We start from the raw sequence: 13,550 nt of genomic DNA, 5'->3' as shown, positions 1-13,550 counted from the left end.
GGGAAGGCTATAGCCAGGGCTTCCCTACAAGTGGCCCTGGATGCTGCAAATGCAGCAGCCAGAGCTATGGCATCCGCGATAGCCATGTGAAGGTGCTCTTGGCTCCAGTCCTTGGGCCTACCAGCAGAAGTTCAATAAGCCCTTCAGGACCACACTAAGTCTTCTGAAGGCCAAGAGGGACAGGGCAAGGGTTAAGCTTATAGCCCCAGCCTGGCCAAACCAGCACTGGTTTGGCACTTGATTGGACTTATCAGTAATTGACCCTAATGCCATTACCTCCCCTCCTGGACCTGATCTTGCAAGATCACCGCCAAACCTACAACACCCTCCACCTGCCCACATGGAAGCTCCATGGTTAAATCCAGTGGAGCTGGCCTGTTTGGAGCAAGACTGCCAGGTTTTAGTAGGGAACCATCTATTAGAGCTACCTATGTCGCCAAGTGGAAGCGTTTCTCCATTTGGTCATTCCCATTGAGGCCTCTTGTCCGCTAGGCCACCTCTCCAGACTGTGCTGAAGTATCTGCTTCTGCTGAAACAGCAAGGCCTGGCTATTTAATCTATTAAAGCACATCTAGCGGCCATCTCAGCTTTCGACACTCCAGTGGATGGTTGGTCATTTTTTTCGCATGAAATGTCCATTCATTTCCTCAAGGGCTTACCCACAGATCCAGGAATCCATACCCCTGTGGAACTTAGACCTGGTCCTGTCAAGACTCTCAGGCCCTCCCTTTGAGCCTCTGTCATACCTTTCCTGGAAGGTCATCTTTGCAATTACCTTGTCGAGGAGGGTCTCTGAGATTAGGGCCCTCACTTCAGAATCCCTGTACACTGTGTTCTTTAAGGACAAGTTACAACTTCACCCCTATCCCGCATTCCTCCCAAAGGTGGTTTCACAGTAATCAGACCATCTTCCTGTCTGTTTTCTTCCTGAAACTGCACAAGAATAGGAAGGAGTAGTGTTTGCACACACTGGATGTTAGGCATGCCCTACCTTTTTACATAGAAAAGACCAAGCCGTTCCATAAATCCATGGAGCTATTTGTGGCAGTAACACATAGGGTGAAAGACCCAATTTGGCTTGGAGAATTTCATCCTGGATCACTTCCTGCATTCTCATGTAGTATGAGCAGGCGGCTATGCCACCACCTGCCATCCTGACCACCCATTCTACAAGAGCACAAGCTTCTTCAGCAGCGTTTGTTGCCCAGTCCCAATCCAGGACATTTGTAGATCGGTGACCTGGTCGGCAGCACGTACTTTTTCCTTCTACTATGCCATCACCCAGCAAGCTAGGGACGGTGCTGGTTTTGGTAGGACAGTATTGCAATCCGCATGTCCATGAACTTCGAGCCCACCTCCTAAGGAACTGCTTGGTAATCATCTAACATTGAATGGACATATGCAAGCACTTGAAGAAAAGACAGTTACTAGCCTTCTGTAAATGTTGTTCTTCAAGATGGGTTGCACATGTCCATTCTATGTCCCAGCCTCCTACTCCTCAGTCGGAGTTAGCCAGCAAGAAGGAACTGAAATGGTGCAGGGTTGGCCGGTCTCTTTATAGAGCACCATGAGCGCATGGCACCAGAGGGCGCCAAAGCCAACCTGACGGGTACCACTGAGGGAAACATTTTGGGTGACTGCATGGGGAGCACACACATCAAATGTGGGTTGGACATGTGCAACATGTCCAACAGTTATAGAAGAACAACAGTTATAGAAAGGTTAGCAACGGGATAGGATGGGTAGAGAGCAGATGTGTTTTATAGCAGGAGAGCATAGAGGGTATACATATTACAATATGTAATATGAACTGGAACAGGACTTGAAGACACATGTCTGAAGTTGGTCTGTTAAGAAGATTTAAGTTAGGAATAAGGAAGCTACTCTTACTCTTGCTCTTTATAGCAAAAAATTCAGTCCTAAATCTGTGGACCCAGGCAATGGCTCCTGAATCACTGGAAAAAAAAAAATTAGAATACCTAATAATGGGCAACAGAACACGTTTTATGAGAACAATGCCAGACAAATTTGCAGAAATGGATAAATTAATATGTAATTAAATAATACCTTGCAAAGGTAAACAATACGAAAGAAATACAGACGCCCCCTGACTTACCTAATCGTTCTGTTCCGGAAAGCCTTGCGTAATTCAAATTTTGCATAAGTCGGAAACGTATACTTGTACGTTACGCAAACATTTCCGCAACTCGAAAATCCTATTTCTGGCTTATGGAACTTTTTCTGTAAGTGTGAATTTGCATAAGTCGGGTCTTGCGTAACCCAGGGAGCGTCTGCAATGAAATAATTGAGATGCTTTGATATCGACATGATACGTTCACTTGGATGTATAGGGTGAGGACCTTTGTGGGTCTCTAATCATTCCTTGTCAGAGAGAATGCCTAACTTCACATTACCCTGCTGTTGGCAATGCTGTCTGATCTCCCATTTCTATATGGAAAGCAACCCTATTGGGGGAGGGATAGCTCAGTGGTTTGCTAAACCCAGGGTTGTGAGTTCGATCCTTGAGGGGGCCATTTAGGGATCTGGGGCAAAAATTGGGGATTGGTCCTGCTTTGAGTAGGGGGTTGGACTAGATGACCTCCTAAGGTCCCCTCCAATCATGATTGATTGAGTTCAGGGAGGGGAAAGCTGCATGGTACAGCAAGGTGAGATGATCCAGCCACGGTTATTAAATTTCAAACATTCTTGCATGGTAACTGTACCAATACATTAATCTTTCGTGATGAGAGAGTTCAAGCTTCTTGCTATTTTGTTTCTATCAGCATTTCTTTCACAAGACTGTGACTGCTCCTTTCGTAACCACAAATACCATAAAGTGACTTTTTCCCTCTCTCACTCACCAGGCTGTGGTGGTGGTAATGTTTACATTTTTCATTTTCAAATTTACTGGAAGAAAGTTACGTGAATTCCTGAACTAGTACACAAGGGGGAAACATATAAGTTCAAATTGTATTATTGTTCAACTTTGTGTGATGGAATTCTGCTAGGGGGTCAGAGGAGTAGGTAGCAAAATTTGGAAAATAGATTTTAGATGTGTGTTCTTAAGATTTTTTGGGGGGAAACTGTAACTAGGAAAGGTAATTAATTTAAATAAATCTCTCAAATCTTGTTTAAACTAGGTCTGCTACAGAAAAACAAAAAGGCCATTGAAGCACTTCGGGTTTCCTGTCTTCTGCTGCCACCAGAAAATCGGAAAAAGCTGCAACTACTGATGAAGATGATGGCAAGGATCAGCCTCAACAAAGATCTGCCACCTCTTTGTGACTCAGCTGGGACCAGAACACTGGTATGCATATTTCTAATGTGAAAAACCGAGCAAGGCTTATGAAATCTTGAAACAACATAGATGAAAGATTCTTGTTAATACATACAAAATACAGTACACTTTGGAGATGATAGCAAACAAAGTTCAGTTGATGATTTCAGCCATATAGATCGTGATTGATGAGAGCACCATTTGGAAGTTGGAAGTTCTCCCTGTTTTCATGGAAATGGATAACAGTCATGAGTTGTAACCTAAATACTTGGTCTCCCACAGTATCAAATTTGTTTAAACTGAACAGGCTGCTGTACTTTGAGAACCTCTGGTGCCTTCAGGGTGAAACTTTGACAAGCAATTTATTTGTAAAAGATTCTAGTGAGATACCATATTTCTTTTTTTATATATTCTAACAGTTGAGGAAAAACTTCATGGCTATGTTACCGCAGTTTGAGAGAACAAGTAGGGGCCACTTAAAGATTATTATGGTTTTAATATGGAGTATCGGATACACAGAGAATGGTTTTGGCCATGAGGCTTTTACTGCAGCAGAGTGCTTCAGGGGAGGGGAGGGATGGCTAGTTTCCCACTCCCCCAGATAGCAGGATTTCGGATGGACTGCTATAGAGGGAAGTAGTGTGTGTGGGAGGGATGGTGCCTCTAGTAATCTGCTTTCCTTTCTCCCCCTTCACAGAAATTGCATCTGGGGGGACGGTGTGTGATGGGAGATGCTTCAGGTGGACTGCAGTCACTGCCTTTTTCAGACATAGATTAAAGGTTAAAGAGAGATTGTTGTGTGTATACAGAGCCCAGAATTTGATTTACTTAGTGCTCATCCATAGGAAAATGTATGCCAGACTCTCAATATTTTTGTTCACCACTCTGCTATAAAAATGTTGGCTTTAAGTGCCATTTTTATTAGATTTTGACAAAGTCATGGTTTATGCTCAGACCCTCTCTCCAACCCTGTTTCCTGTGTTTGTGTTGCTGCTAACACCAATGACAGTATAGTGAGGACAAGGAAGTACAGTAAGCAGTGCAAAGTCACATTGCCATTTGTTCTATTAGACATAAATGGCAAAGATTCCATGTGACATAGAACCAAGGGGATAGTGAAAATATGGCTTTCTTGCCTTTGAGTATTTTGCAAATAAAAGCACAAAAGAAAATTAATCATGTCCCTTTCACTGTAAAATGAAATCAGAGTGAATGCTCCTATATTTGTTTTTAGTGATTAAGATTTTAATTAACTATACATGATAACTTGATTAAAACCTCCTAAGTGCCATTATTTTTAGTGGTGTAATCTATCCTCTGTGTGTATTCTATACAGTGTTTTAATGTAACAGTTGAAAAGTTAGTCTGTTGCATGTGGCAGAGAAGTAGAACTCCATTTGCCTGCTGTGCTTACAGTGGCAAGTAGTGACTGGAAAATAGACAAAAGATGATTGCAATTAATTATTACAATTATTACAACTAATGTGGTAGCTTGCACCTGTGTCTAACCAGCTGTGGTAATTTGGGTCCAGAGCTGCATGACAATGAGCTGGACAGCTTTCTGGAATCTAGTTAGAATTACTTAGAAACATTTTCTTTGTTTAACAATAAGGAAATCCAGATAACCTTGTGACTTTCCACTACGTAACAGTCCATGATTTATTATAATGAAATACTACTCTTGTTTTCTATTTGGTTTGATATCCCATGTGAAGTGGCTATCTTTTCAGGTCTTAACAATAATGGAGTTTATTTCCAGTAGTCTAGGTTTGAAATAAAGGCTAGACTATGCAACTGCACCCCTGGAACAATCTAATATATAGTGCAAACAATACATTCATCAGTCTGGTTTAACAGTTTCACTTACACCAATATTTAAACAAGTATTGTGTATTGGAAACACGTTGCTTCTGTTGAAGTCTACACTTTGAAACCATTTACAATTTTTCCTGCAAACCAGGAAAAATATATACGTCGTTTCCTGATTTTTATTTCAGATGGTTCAAGCGTTTTCTCGTTGCATCCTCTGCTCTAAAGATGAAGTGGATTTGGATGAACTGCTTGCTGCTAAACTAGTAACATTCCTGATGGACAATTGCCAAGAGATCTTGAATGTTCCCTCCTCCTTACAGACTGTCATAGAGGAGCATGTAGTACATCTCCGAAGAGTCCAGGTAGGGCTAATAGAAGTGTTCGTTCTGTCATCACATGACATTTCTCCCTTCTGTTCCTAAAAACAAGACAAGTCTTACAGCTTTTGCTATCTCTCTGATATCTTAGGCATTGCATATAGCATGAATGAATTGCTGCTGCCAGCAACACGTTATATACATTGTATATTTATACAAACCCTAAGTAGACCTCAGGTAGTTCAGGCAAAGTAATAGTGAAGGGGGAGACTATACCCATTGCATGTCATGAAGCATTGCTTTTTGGTGATGGTCTAATGAAACATGGTGGGGGCGGGGATTTGCGACCTGATTTAGGGTAAAATTTTCAAAAGCTCCTAACTGACTTGAGTCATAAATGCGACTGGGATTTAGGAAAAGTTTTATCTAAAATTTAATTCAGTGACAAAACACCAACCTGCACGTGGGGAAGGCTGGGGGTTGTAGCAGTGGCTGAGCTAGTGATTCATGGCTTGGGGGAGAACATTTTATTCTTCTTGATCTCCAGGGAGATCCCAATTCTAAAAGGATGAAGAGGAAAACAAAGTAAAAAATCAAAGAGAAATAAGAACCCTAGTTATGGATAGCATGTAAGTTATTTTCAGCCGTACTAAGATGAACCGACTCGAGAAGGCACTCAGCCAAATTTAAATGAATCCTTAACTGCTTCTTCTGTCAGGGATAAAAATCCCTATCCACTTACTGCAGGTGAACTCCGGAATGTATTCAGTCATACCTAACCTACAATACTAATGGCTATCTTGTTCACCTAGAGCCAGGAAGTATCTTTTCCAGTATGGCAGGACAGAGGTCAACACAGATCCTCATTCAGCAACTCCAGCAGATGGTCTAAATTAGCTGGCTCACAAATTTTGAAGCTTAAAAAGGAAACTTAATTATTTCCTTTTTCTCCTCCTGGGTTGGTTCTGCTTCAGAAGTATGGGTTTCAAATGTCATATAAAAGGGAAGCCTTGTGGAATTTCAAGGGATGTCTTCTCTTCTAACATGTCTGCCACTATATTTATATTTAAAAAAATCTGGATATTAGATGCCATAATCACAGTGCCACCCTTGTAGTCTTGTGCAGGAATTTATTTTTGATTCTTTTTAGTCCCTCCCAGAGAGAAGGTGTTTGCCTCTTTTTGTTAAATCTGTTAAGGGAAGTCAAGCTTCACAATGGCATAGCGCCACTCAACCTTTTTATGTTCAATAGTTCTTCATAATCCTAATTTCACTTTCTCACCAGTCCTGGTGATTGATGTTTCCTGCAACTCAGGAAAATTTCTTTTTGCTTTATAGAAAAATGAGATTCTTTGTCTCAAGACCTATACCTTCCCTTAATAACCTTGTCCCTTGTATTAAAGGACTTGCATTACCCATTCTGCCATGTTCCCAAACCTCACCCTTTACCCCAGCCCTCCCCAAGTATGGAAGGTGGACAATATCCTCCTTGCCCTCTTCCAATCCTGCATGTATAGACATTAGTCTTAATGATCCTTCATTACCCTTTATGAGAGAGGACTTAGTTCCCCTGATAACTCCCAGCGCAGCTTCTGAGAATATCTGTAGGGGCATGTTCAGTTAGGCAAACCTTTGTGAGTCATTTGCCCCAAAGCCATCAGTACAATTTATTCATACAGAAAGTACATACAGGATCAGAAGGCTAGAACAATGGGGAGAAGCAAGATCAACTCCTTACTGAGGCTGTTGTACAAACCATTAGCTAACACTGTGTTTCGCTGACTTAGCAGAACCTCTCAACTGTTTGCGTTTTGTTGTTGTTTGTTTGAGTTTTACCCAAGTCATTCACTGATTATTTGAAGGTAGGATGGGAGGGAGTTTAATGTAGTTCACTCTGTGCTTTACTTATTTTTTCAGACTGATTTCGCGACTAAATTTAAAATAATGACTTCAAAGTTTGAGTCCTTTTTGTGACTGATTTAGCAAGAGATAGATTTATCTTGTAAAATCTTCACAGTAACACACATAGAACTGCAGCCTTAAGTGTCACACTTTCTAATACTTTTCTGCTCTGTCTTTCAAAGCTTTAGTGTCTCTGAAGAGCTGTGAAGTTTGCTATTGTATAACACTGTAACATGCCGGCTCCTGTTAGATTAGTTTGGATTGTGGTTTTGTTTACTCTGTTTCATAAATGAGTGGTTGTATGTTTTATTGTCAGTTATTTGGACGACATGCAAATCTTCCTCCCTCCCCCATACCAATAGAGTTAGGTGTGTTTACTGTGCCTATAGCGCCTTAGATTGTTTGATTAATCAATTACTATGTCTTCTTCTTTTTCTTTCATATGGCTTGTAGTTGTTGTTACCTACTCAAATTTATATCTAAGTTTGATAGCCGGCACATTGCCGCAGCAGTGAGCTGGTGAACGTCCTTCAGGCCCCCGGCAAAAGAATGAAGGGGACATTCAGCTATGATGTGCTCTATCGTTTTGTGCCTGGTGACCACAGTCGCATACAGATGTTTGCCTCATTTTCCATTTAAAGAGGGTTTGTCCACATCTCCCATGAGATGTCCTGATGCGATTCAATCTGCACCAGTCTTTCCGACATAAATCAAAACCTGGTGGTTCCTCAACAGGATCAACGACAAGCTGTTTGTTTTGAGCAGTCAAGGTGCTCTATGTGACTCTCCATTGAGCCTCAGCATCAAAGTTGGGTGTAAGGATCTTAATACAGTTCCATAGAGGGGTGCGGAATTTTAATCTAGTCTTTGGTGGGTTCTGCAAGTCATGGTGCAGTTGGATCGTCGTATTTGCATTGACATGATTAAGAAAGTGAGATGTTTGAGCAGCTCTTCTAATCTGTGGAGGAGGCTGGATGTGCGACAGGACCGGGGAGCCAGTCAACTGGAGTAGATTTGAGCTTCCCCGACACTATGCGCATAGCATTATTGAGTTGAGTGTCAAGGAGTTTAGTGTGAGTGCTATGAGACCACACTGGTGCACAATATTCAGTTGCAAAATATACCAAGGCAATTGTTGCGGTTCGTAAGATCCGTGGACTGGAGCCCTAGGATGTTCTGGCCAATTTTCTGAGAAGCGCAACAAGGGACTTGACCTTATTGTGGGTGTTCTCGAGATGTTGTCGAAAGGTCAAACTCTGGTCCAGTGTAACGCCAAGATACTTTGGATTAGCTTCGTGGCTGATGCTGTCACCGCAGATCTGCACATCAAGTTTGGTGTTAGCCATTTTATTGTTCAGATGAAAAGCAGTTACCATGGGTTTTTTTTGGATTAGGCCTAAGTTTCCAGGATTGGAAATAATCAGCAATTGTGCTAAGATCCTGGGTTAGGGTGCAGCTGATGGTATGGAGGCTTGCATGCTGAACAGCGAGGGCATGAATTTCCTTGACTCCGTTGCTGGTATATCTGCAGTGTATAGATTAAAAAATATTGGGGCCAGGACAGAGCCCTGAGGGATGCCCGAGTTAAGAGTTCTTGGTCTCCTGCCTCAATGTGGCTGGTAAGTGAAGCTACTTGGTCACAGCAGCTCCTCTTCAGGCGAAATCCTGCCTGCTCCAATGGGAGGATGTCTTCAATAATATCAGCCAGACGGTGGAGCAGCATGTGTTCCATGAGTTTGCTGGTGGTTGAGAGGAGAGAGATGGGGCAGTAGCTGATTATGTCCTCTGGGGGTTTCCCAGGCTTCAGTAGGGCAACCACTGTTGCCTGTCACCAGCTTGTTGGCACTTCTCTAGTTCTATGCATGACAGTAAAAAGCGCCGCCAGCCATTGCCATCCCCCTCTCCCCAGATTTTTGAGAAACTCTGGAGGAATACCATCAACCCCTGCAGCTTTCCAGCTTTTGGTTTCCAACAGCTCAACATTGATCTCCTTGACAGAATATGGGGAAGAGAATGGGGATTCCTCTGGGCATTGTTGAAGGTTTCTTCAGAGTTCCCGCTGGAACTTCTGACATGTAATCTTGTCTGTCAGAGTCTTGCTGTTAGAAAGAAGATGAGAGCACCTTTTGTTAAGTGCTGCGTTTTGGCTGGATTCCTCCAAGTTGCTGCAAAAAAGCTCTTGCCTTGCAGCTTGAATGGGTGAAGTCAAGGCTTTCAATGGTCACTTTCCACCTTTCCAGGCGCGCCAAATTCAAGGACCAAAGCAGCATAGGGCTTATCTAGGTTGCCGCTCTTTTCATATTCCCTCAGGAGAGACTGATTCTTTTGTCCAGCAGGGGATGAAAGCCTTGCAGTGTCCACACGGATTGTACTTTTTAGTGGTTGATTTTAGGATGTTTGTAAAATGACCAAAGTTTCTAGGTACCGGTTACGAGCCGTGAGATCCGAGGTTCTGTTTCTGAAGTGTAGGCGGGCCAGTCAGCCTTGCAGAATTTCCAACGTGGCTTTGTCACAGACAGCAGAAGAGGCACTTCTAGGCCAATCTGGAGGATGACTGGGCAATGTTGGCTATGTGGGAAGTGACTCAGGATGGTTCTTGTTGTGGCCAGTAGGACACCTGCGCTATTACAGGTCATAAAACACAGGTCAGGGTTGTGATCCTTTGTCCACATCGTAGACCAGAAAGATCCAGGTTGCTTCAGATCATAGAGCAGGTGGAGGTCTTCAAGGAGGGCCCATTCTGTGATCTGCTCCCCGGCTGTGTCATTTGAGCAGTATCCCCAGTCTTGGTGATGGCTGTTAAAGTCACCTGTGTAAATGGCCAGATGAGGAAGGTAAGGTAAGATGGGATCAGGCCACATGATGTTAGGTGGCTTGTATATGTTTACTATAACGATGTCCCTGATTCTAATCACTTCCACTGGTCGCTAATTCTTTCAAACTTCCACATCCACTAGTCCATTTCACATATTGTTATTTTATTATTATTGTATTATTGTTTGAATAGGATGGTCTTCGAGGATTCACGAGGGGTAATCCGCTTTTCCCCTGGACATCCCTCCAACATTAAGTTGGTATATTCGGAGGACTGGCCCAACTGTTCTTTTTTGGTCCTAGAAAGGATGGTTTGAGGAAGTGTAATTGGTGCTGCGTTCACTGGGAGGTCGGTAAAACAACTTCCAGTGACCAACTGCCAACATTGTTGTGTTGGTGGATTTGCACAAAACACAGAGCACAAAAAACACCAGCACTTAACAGAAGCACCACATGAAGGTTGTCATCTTGCTCCCAATTACTATGCAATAACGTAGAACTGAGTGACAAGGAAAAAGTGTAAGATTAAATTCATTAATTTGGAGTAAATGCTTGTTCATCTAAATCTGCACAGGAAATTCTATTGTAGTGTTCTGCAACTGAGTTAAGATTGCAGGGTGTCCTACATATTAAACTGTCCATGTTAAGATTCTGGGACATGTTTTACATGGTTTCAAGGGTTTTTTTAGTGGTCATAATAGTACTCTGCCCCTCTCTGACATCTTTCAACCAAGGATCTCAGTCAACTTTCTAATCTTTGCTTTACAGGGATTTTGGGAAATATAATTCATCCCTTCCTGCCAATAAAGTGGTGTTGGAAACAGTAGAGGACCAATCAAAGGGTTATGGATTTCTGAGACTGCCAAATCCCTCTTTGTGCGTGCCTGCACACACACACACACACTCTCTCTCTCCCCCCCCCCCCCTTTTGGCAGACTCTGCAATTTCCCGATGGAGGAAGTATGTGTGGGAGGGTGGGGGAGAAGAAGCCGCTTAATAGCTGTTCACTCTCCTTCTGCCAGCTAGCTGCTTCTTGGTGCTATCCTCACTTACTCAGATCCTATCACTGCACTCCCCCGCCTCTCCTCCACACTGTCTGTTTCCTAACACCTCTATTTATTTACCTTCTTTCCACAGGTGCCAGGGTTCTCTCTCCTCCTCCTCTCCTTAATTTATGATGAAGTGCTTTAGTGATTCTGTATTTCTACAATAAATGGCCTGGGTGAACTGAAGCATCAACATGTTTCTTGATTTGATCAAGGTCACACAGTGGTCAGTGAATAACACCGGCCCTCTCTTTAATCAAGCCAATTTTTCCAGATTTATTCTTGAAATTACAGTCCTTTCCCCCCCACCCCCTTTCTCTTTCAGATTAAATATGCAGACGCTGATACTGATACAACTCTTCCTGCTCCGTCGTTTTGTCGCCAAATCAGTACAGATGAATTTGAATACCAAAGAGTAAATGGCTCTCAAGAACCACTGGCAGCTCTGTTGGAAGAAATTACAATGAATAAAGAAATATCTGTTAAAGACAAGAAGAAGAAGCTGAAGCAGGTAAAGAAAACTCTCAAAAATCATTGCTTGTGTTTTCTTTTCAACCTCTGTGTATGTGATGGATTTGATATTATTTGCTTCTCATCTTTTACATCTGTATAAAGACCAGTTTTATAGTTGTTTAATCCTTGAGGATTAAGTTACAGTGAACTAAAGACACATCAAATCGTGACTGAGAACATCCTCATGGGGAGGGATGCAGGGGTGTTAACATACTTTTATGTATGCAAATTGACTTTGCACTTTTGGTTGATTTCCTTTTACTTTCCTGAGTGTCCCTGTGTAGACATGGCTTTAGATTAATGAAGTTAAAAGATGGAAATGTTTTTTTGTGTACTTTGAGATTTTGAGGCGTTTTCATAAAAAAGTCTGTATCAAATTATAAGCTTCCAGTTCTCAAAAGGAAAAGGAAACTGGCGTTAAAACTTAGAATGTAGACACTCTCTTGTAGATTGAATAATTGTAATTTATTTTTACTTTAATTTCTCACAGTAGGGGCTTTGCAGTAAAACAAATCCTATTGGAAAAGACGACCAAGTTTTAAATGCATAGTTCTAGACTGCATGGCACAGGAAAGCATATTTTTACTGACTTGTGTAACTGAGATTTGCTTTGTTTGTTTCTTTTTTAAGTAGTTGAATTAGTAATGTCAAGCTTTTGCTGTGGAGTTTTGTTTAAACTGTACTTCTTTTTTAGTTTCAGAAATCCTACCCTGAAGTGTATAAAGAACGATTTCCTACTCATGAAAGTGAGGCAGTGCTGTTTCCGGAAAAAAATAAACAGAAACCACAACTGCTGATGTGGGCATTGAAAAAGCCTTTTCAACCATTTCAAAGAACCAGAAGCTTTCGAATGTAACATTTCCAGAGTCATTAGTGAACTGTATCTCAGTATATTAGCGATCAGATAGATCTTGTGCAAATGTAACCTAAATAGCATTTAATGACTGGAAAAAAGTTTAACTACTGAAACAGTGGGAAAAGGTTGTAATGGCAAAATGTTTTGGAGGGGATGCTATATTGAGCCATTATCAGTATTTTTGTCACTGGCTATTTTTAATGATTTGTTATTTTTAAGTACAAGATGGGTAATCATTATGAATGATAATATGGAAAAAATTCTTTGCTTTTATACTTTTAGTTGTCATTTCAAGTGTTAGATGTATTTTTATGTATATATTTCACTGTCTTGTTTGTCACTGGTCAACAGCATTTTTCCTGAAAAGGAGATTTGTATTATCTTTGTTTATAGCTGGCATGCCTGAGGGATTAAAACATTGTACATACTTGGGTGAACTTGAAACACTGGATCTTGTACTGCATTGCTGATTGTGTCTCAGGTAGTAGCCCTGATATATTTTATAATGCTGATTTCAACAGTGTACCCTTTGTTTCCTCATTCTTATGTTGCACTGGGGCCTGATCCAGCACCTGTTGAAGTTCCATTGACTTCATTGGTGCATGGCCAGGCCTTTGAAAACTCACATGATCTTACTAAATATTGCTGTACAAAATTAGTTACTAACTGGATGGAAGTTACGCATTTTTATCTGAAAATCAAATGCCTTATATTTTCTGTGAAAAGGGAGGTATTTGTGGCAAGGTCAAAAATTAAATAAGAACTACAGATTTTATTTTTAATGAGGATGCATTTGTTCTATATAACGAATTCTACTGTTCTTTTGTATATATTTTGGTTGTACTTGAACTGCAGTACTTCCAATTTTTTCAGTTATTAAAACAAAACTTTTAAAGGTCATTCCCTGGAGGCAGTGGTTTTCATCATAGCCATCTGTAATGATGCTGGTTCTGGTGGGACCCAACTGAGAGTGCCAATTCAGGACAAACTGCTTAAAGCAAGGCAGTTACAGC

General features: G+C 41.5%; 1 protein-coding gene across 2 annotated transcripts in view; it reads left to right on the top strand.

Annotated features, from left to right (window-relative positions):
- DEPDC1B (DEP domain containing 1B) overlaps nt 1–13,338 on the top strand; it is a 61,734-nt gene extending 48,396 nt beyond the window's left edge. For both annotated transcript variants that reach the window (XM_084629661.1, XM_084629660.1), the window contains 4 exons: nt 3,141–3,307; nt 5,275–5,451; nt 11,494–11,679; nt 12,376–13,338. In XM_084629661.1, coding sequence (XP_084485787.1) covers nt 3,141–3,307; nt 5,275–5,451; nt 11,494–11,679; nt 12,376–12,537 — 692 coding nt within the window. In that variant the 3' untranslated portion in view covers nt 12,538–13,338. The remainder of the gene's footprint in view (nt 1–3,140; nt 3,308–5,274; nt 5,452–11,493; nt 11,680–12,375) is intronic.
- Nucleotides 13,339–13,550: the final 212 nt, after the last annotated feature.

The sequence above is a fragment of the Lepidochelys olivacea genome, assembly GCF_965140295.1.
Source record: "Lepidochelys olivacea isolate rLepOli2 genome assembly, chromosome: 5".
Taxonomy (NCBI): Eukaryota; Metazoa; Chordata; order Testudines; family Cheloniidae; genus Lepidochelys; species Lepidochelys olivacea.
Note: the sequence above shows the minus strand (reverse complement) of the source record. Positions and strands in the feature narration are given on the sequence as shown.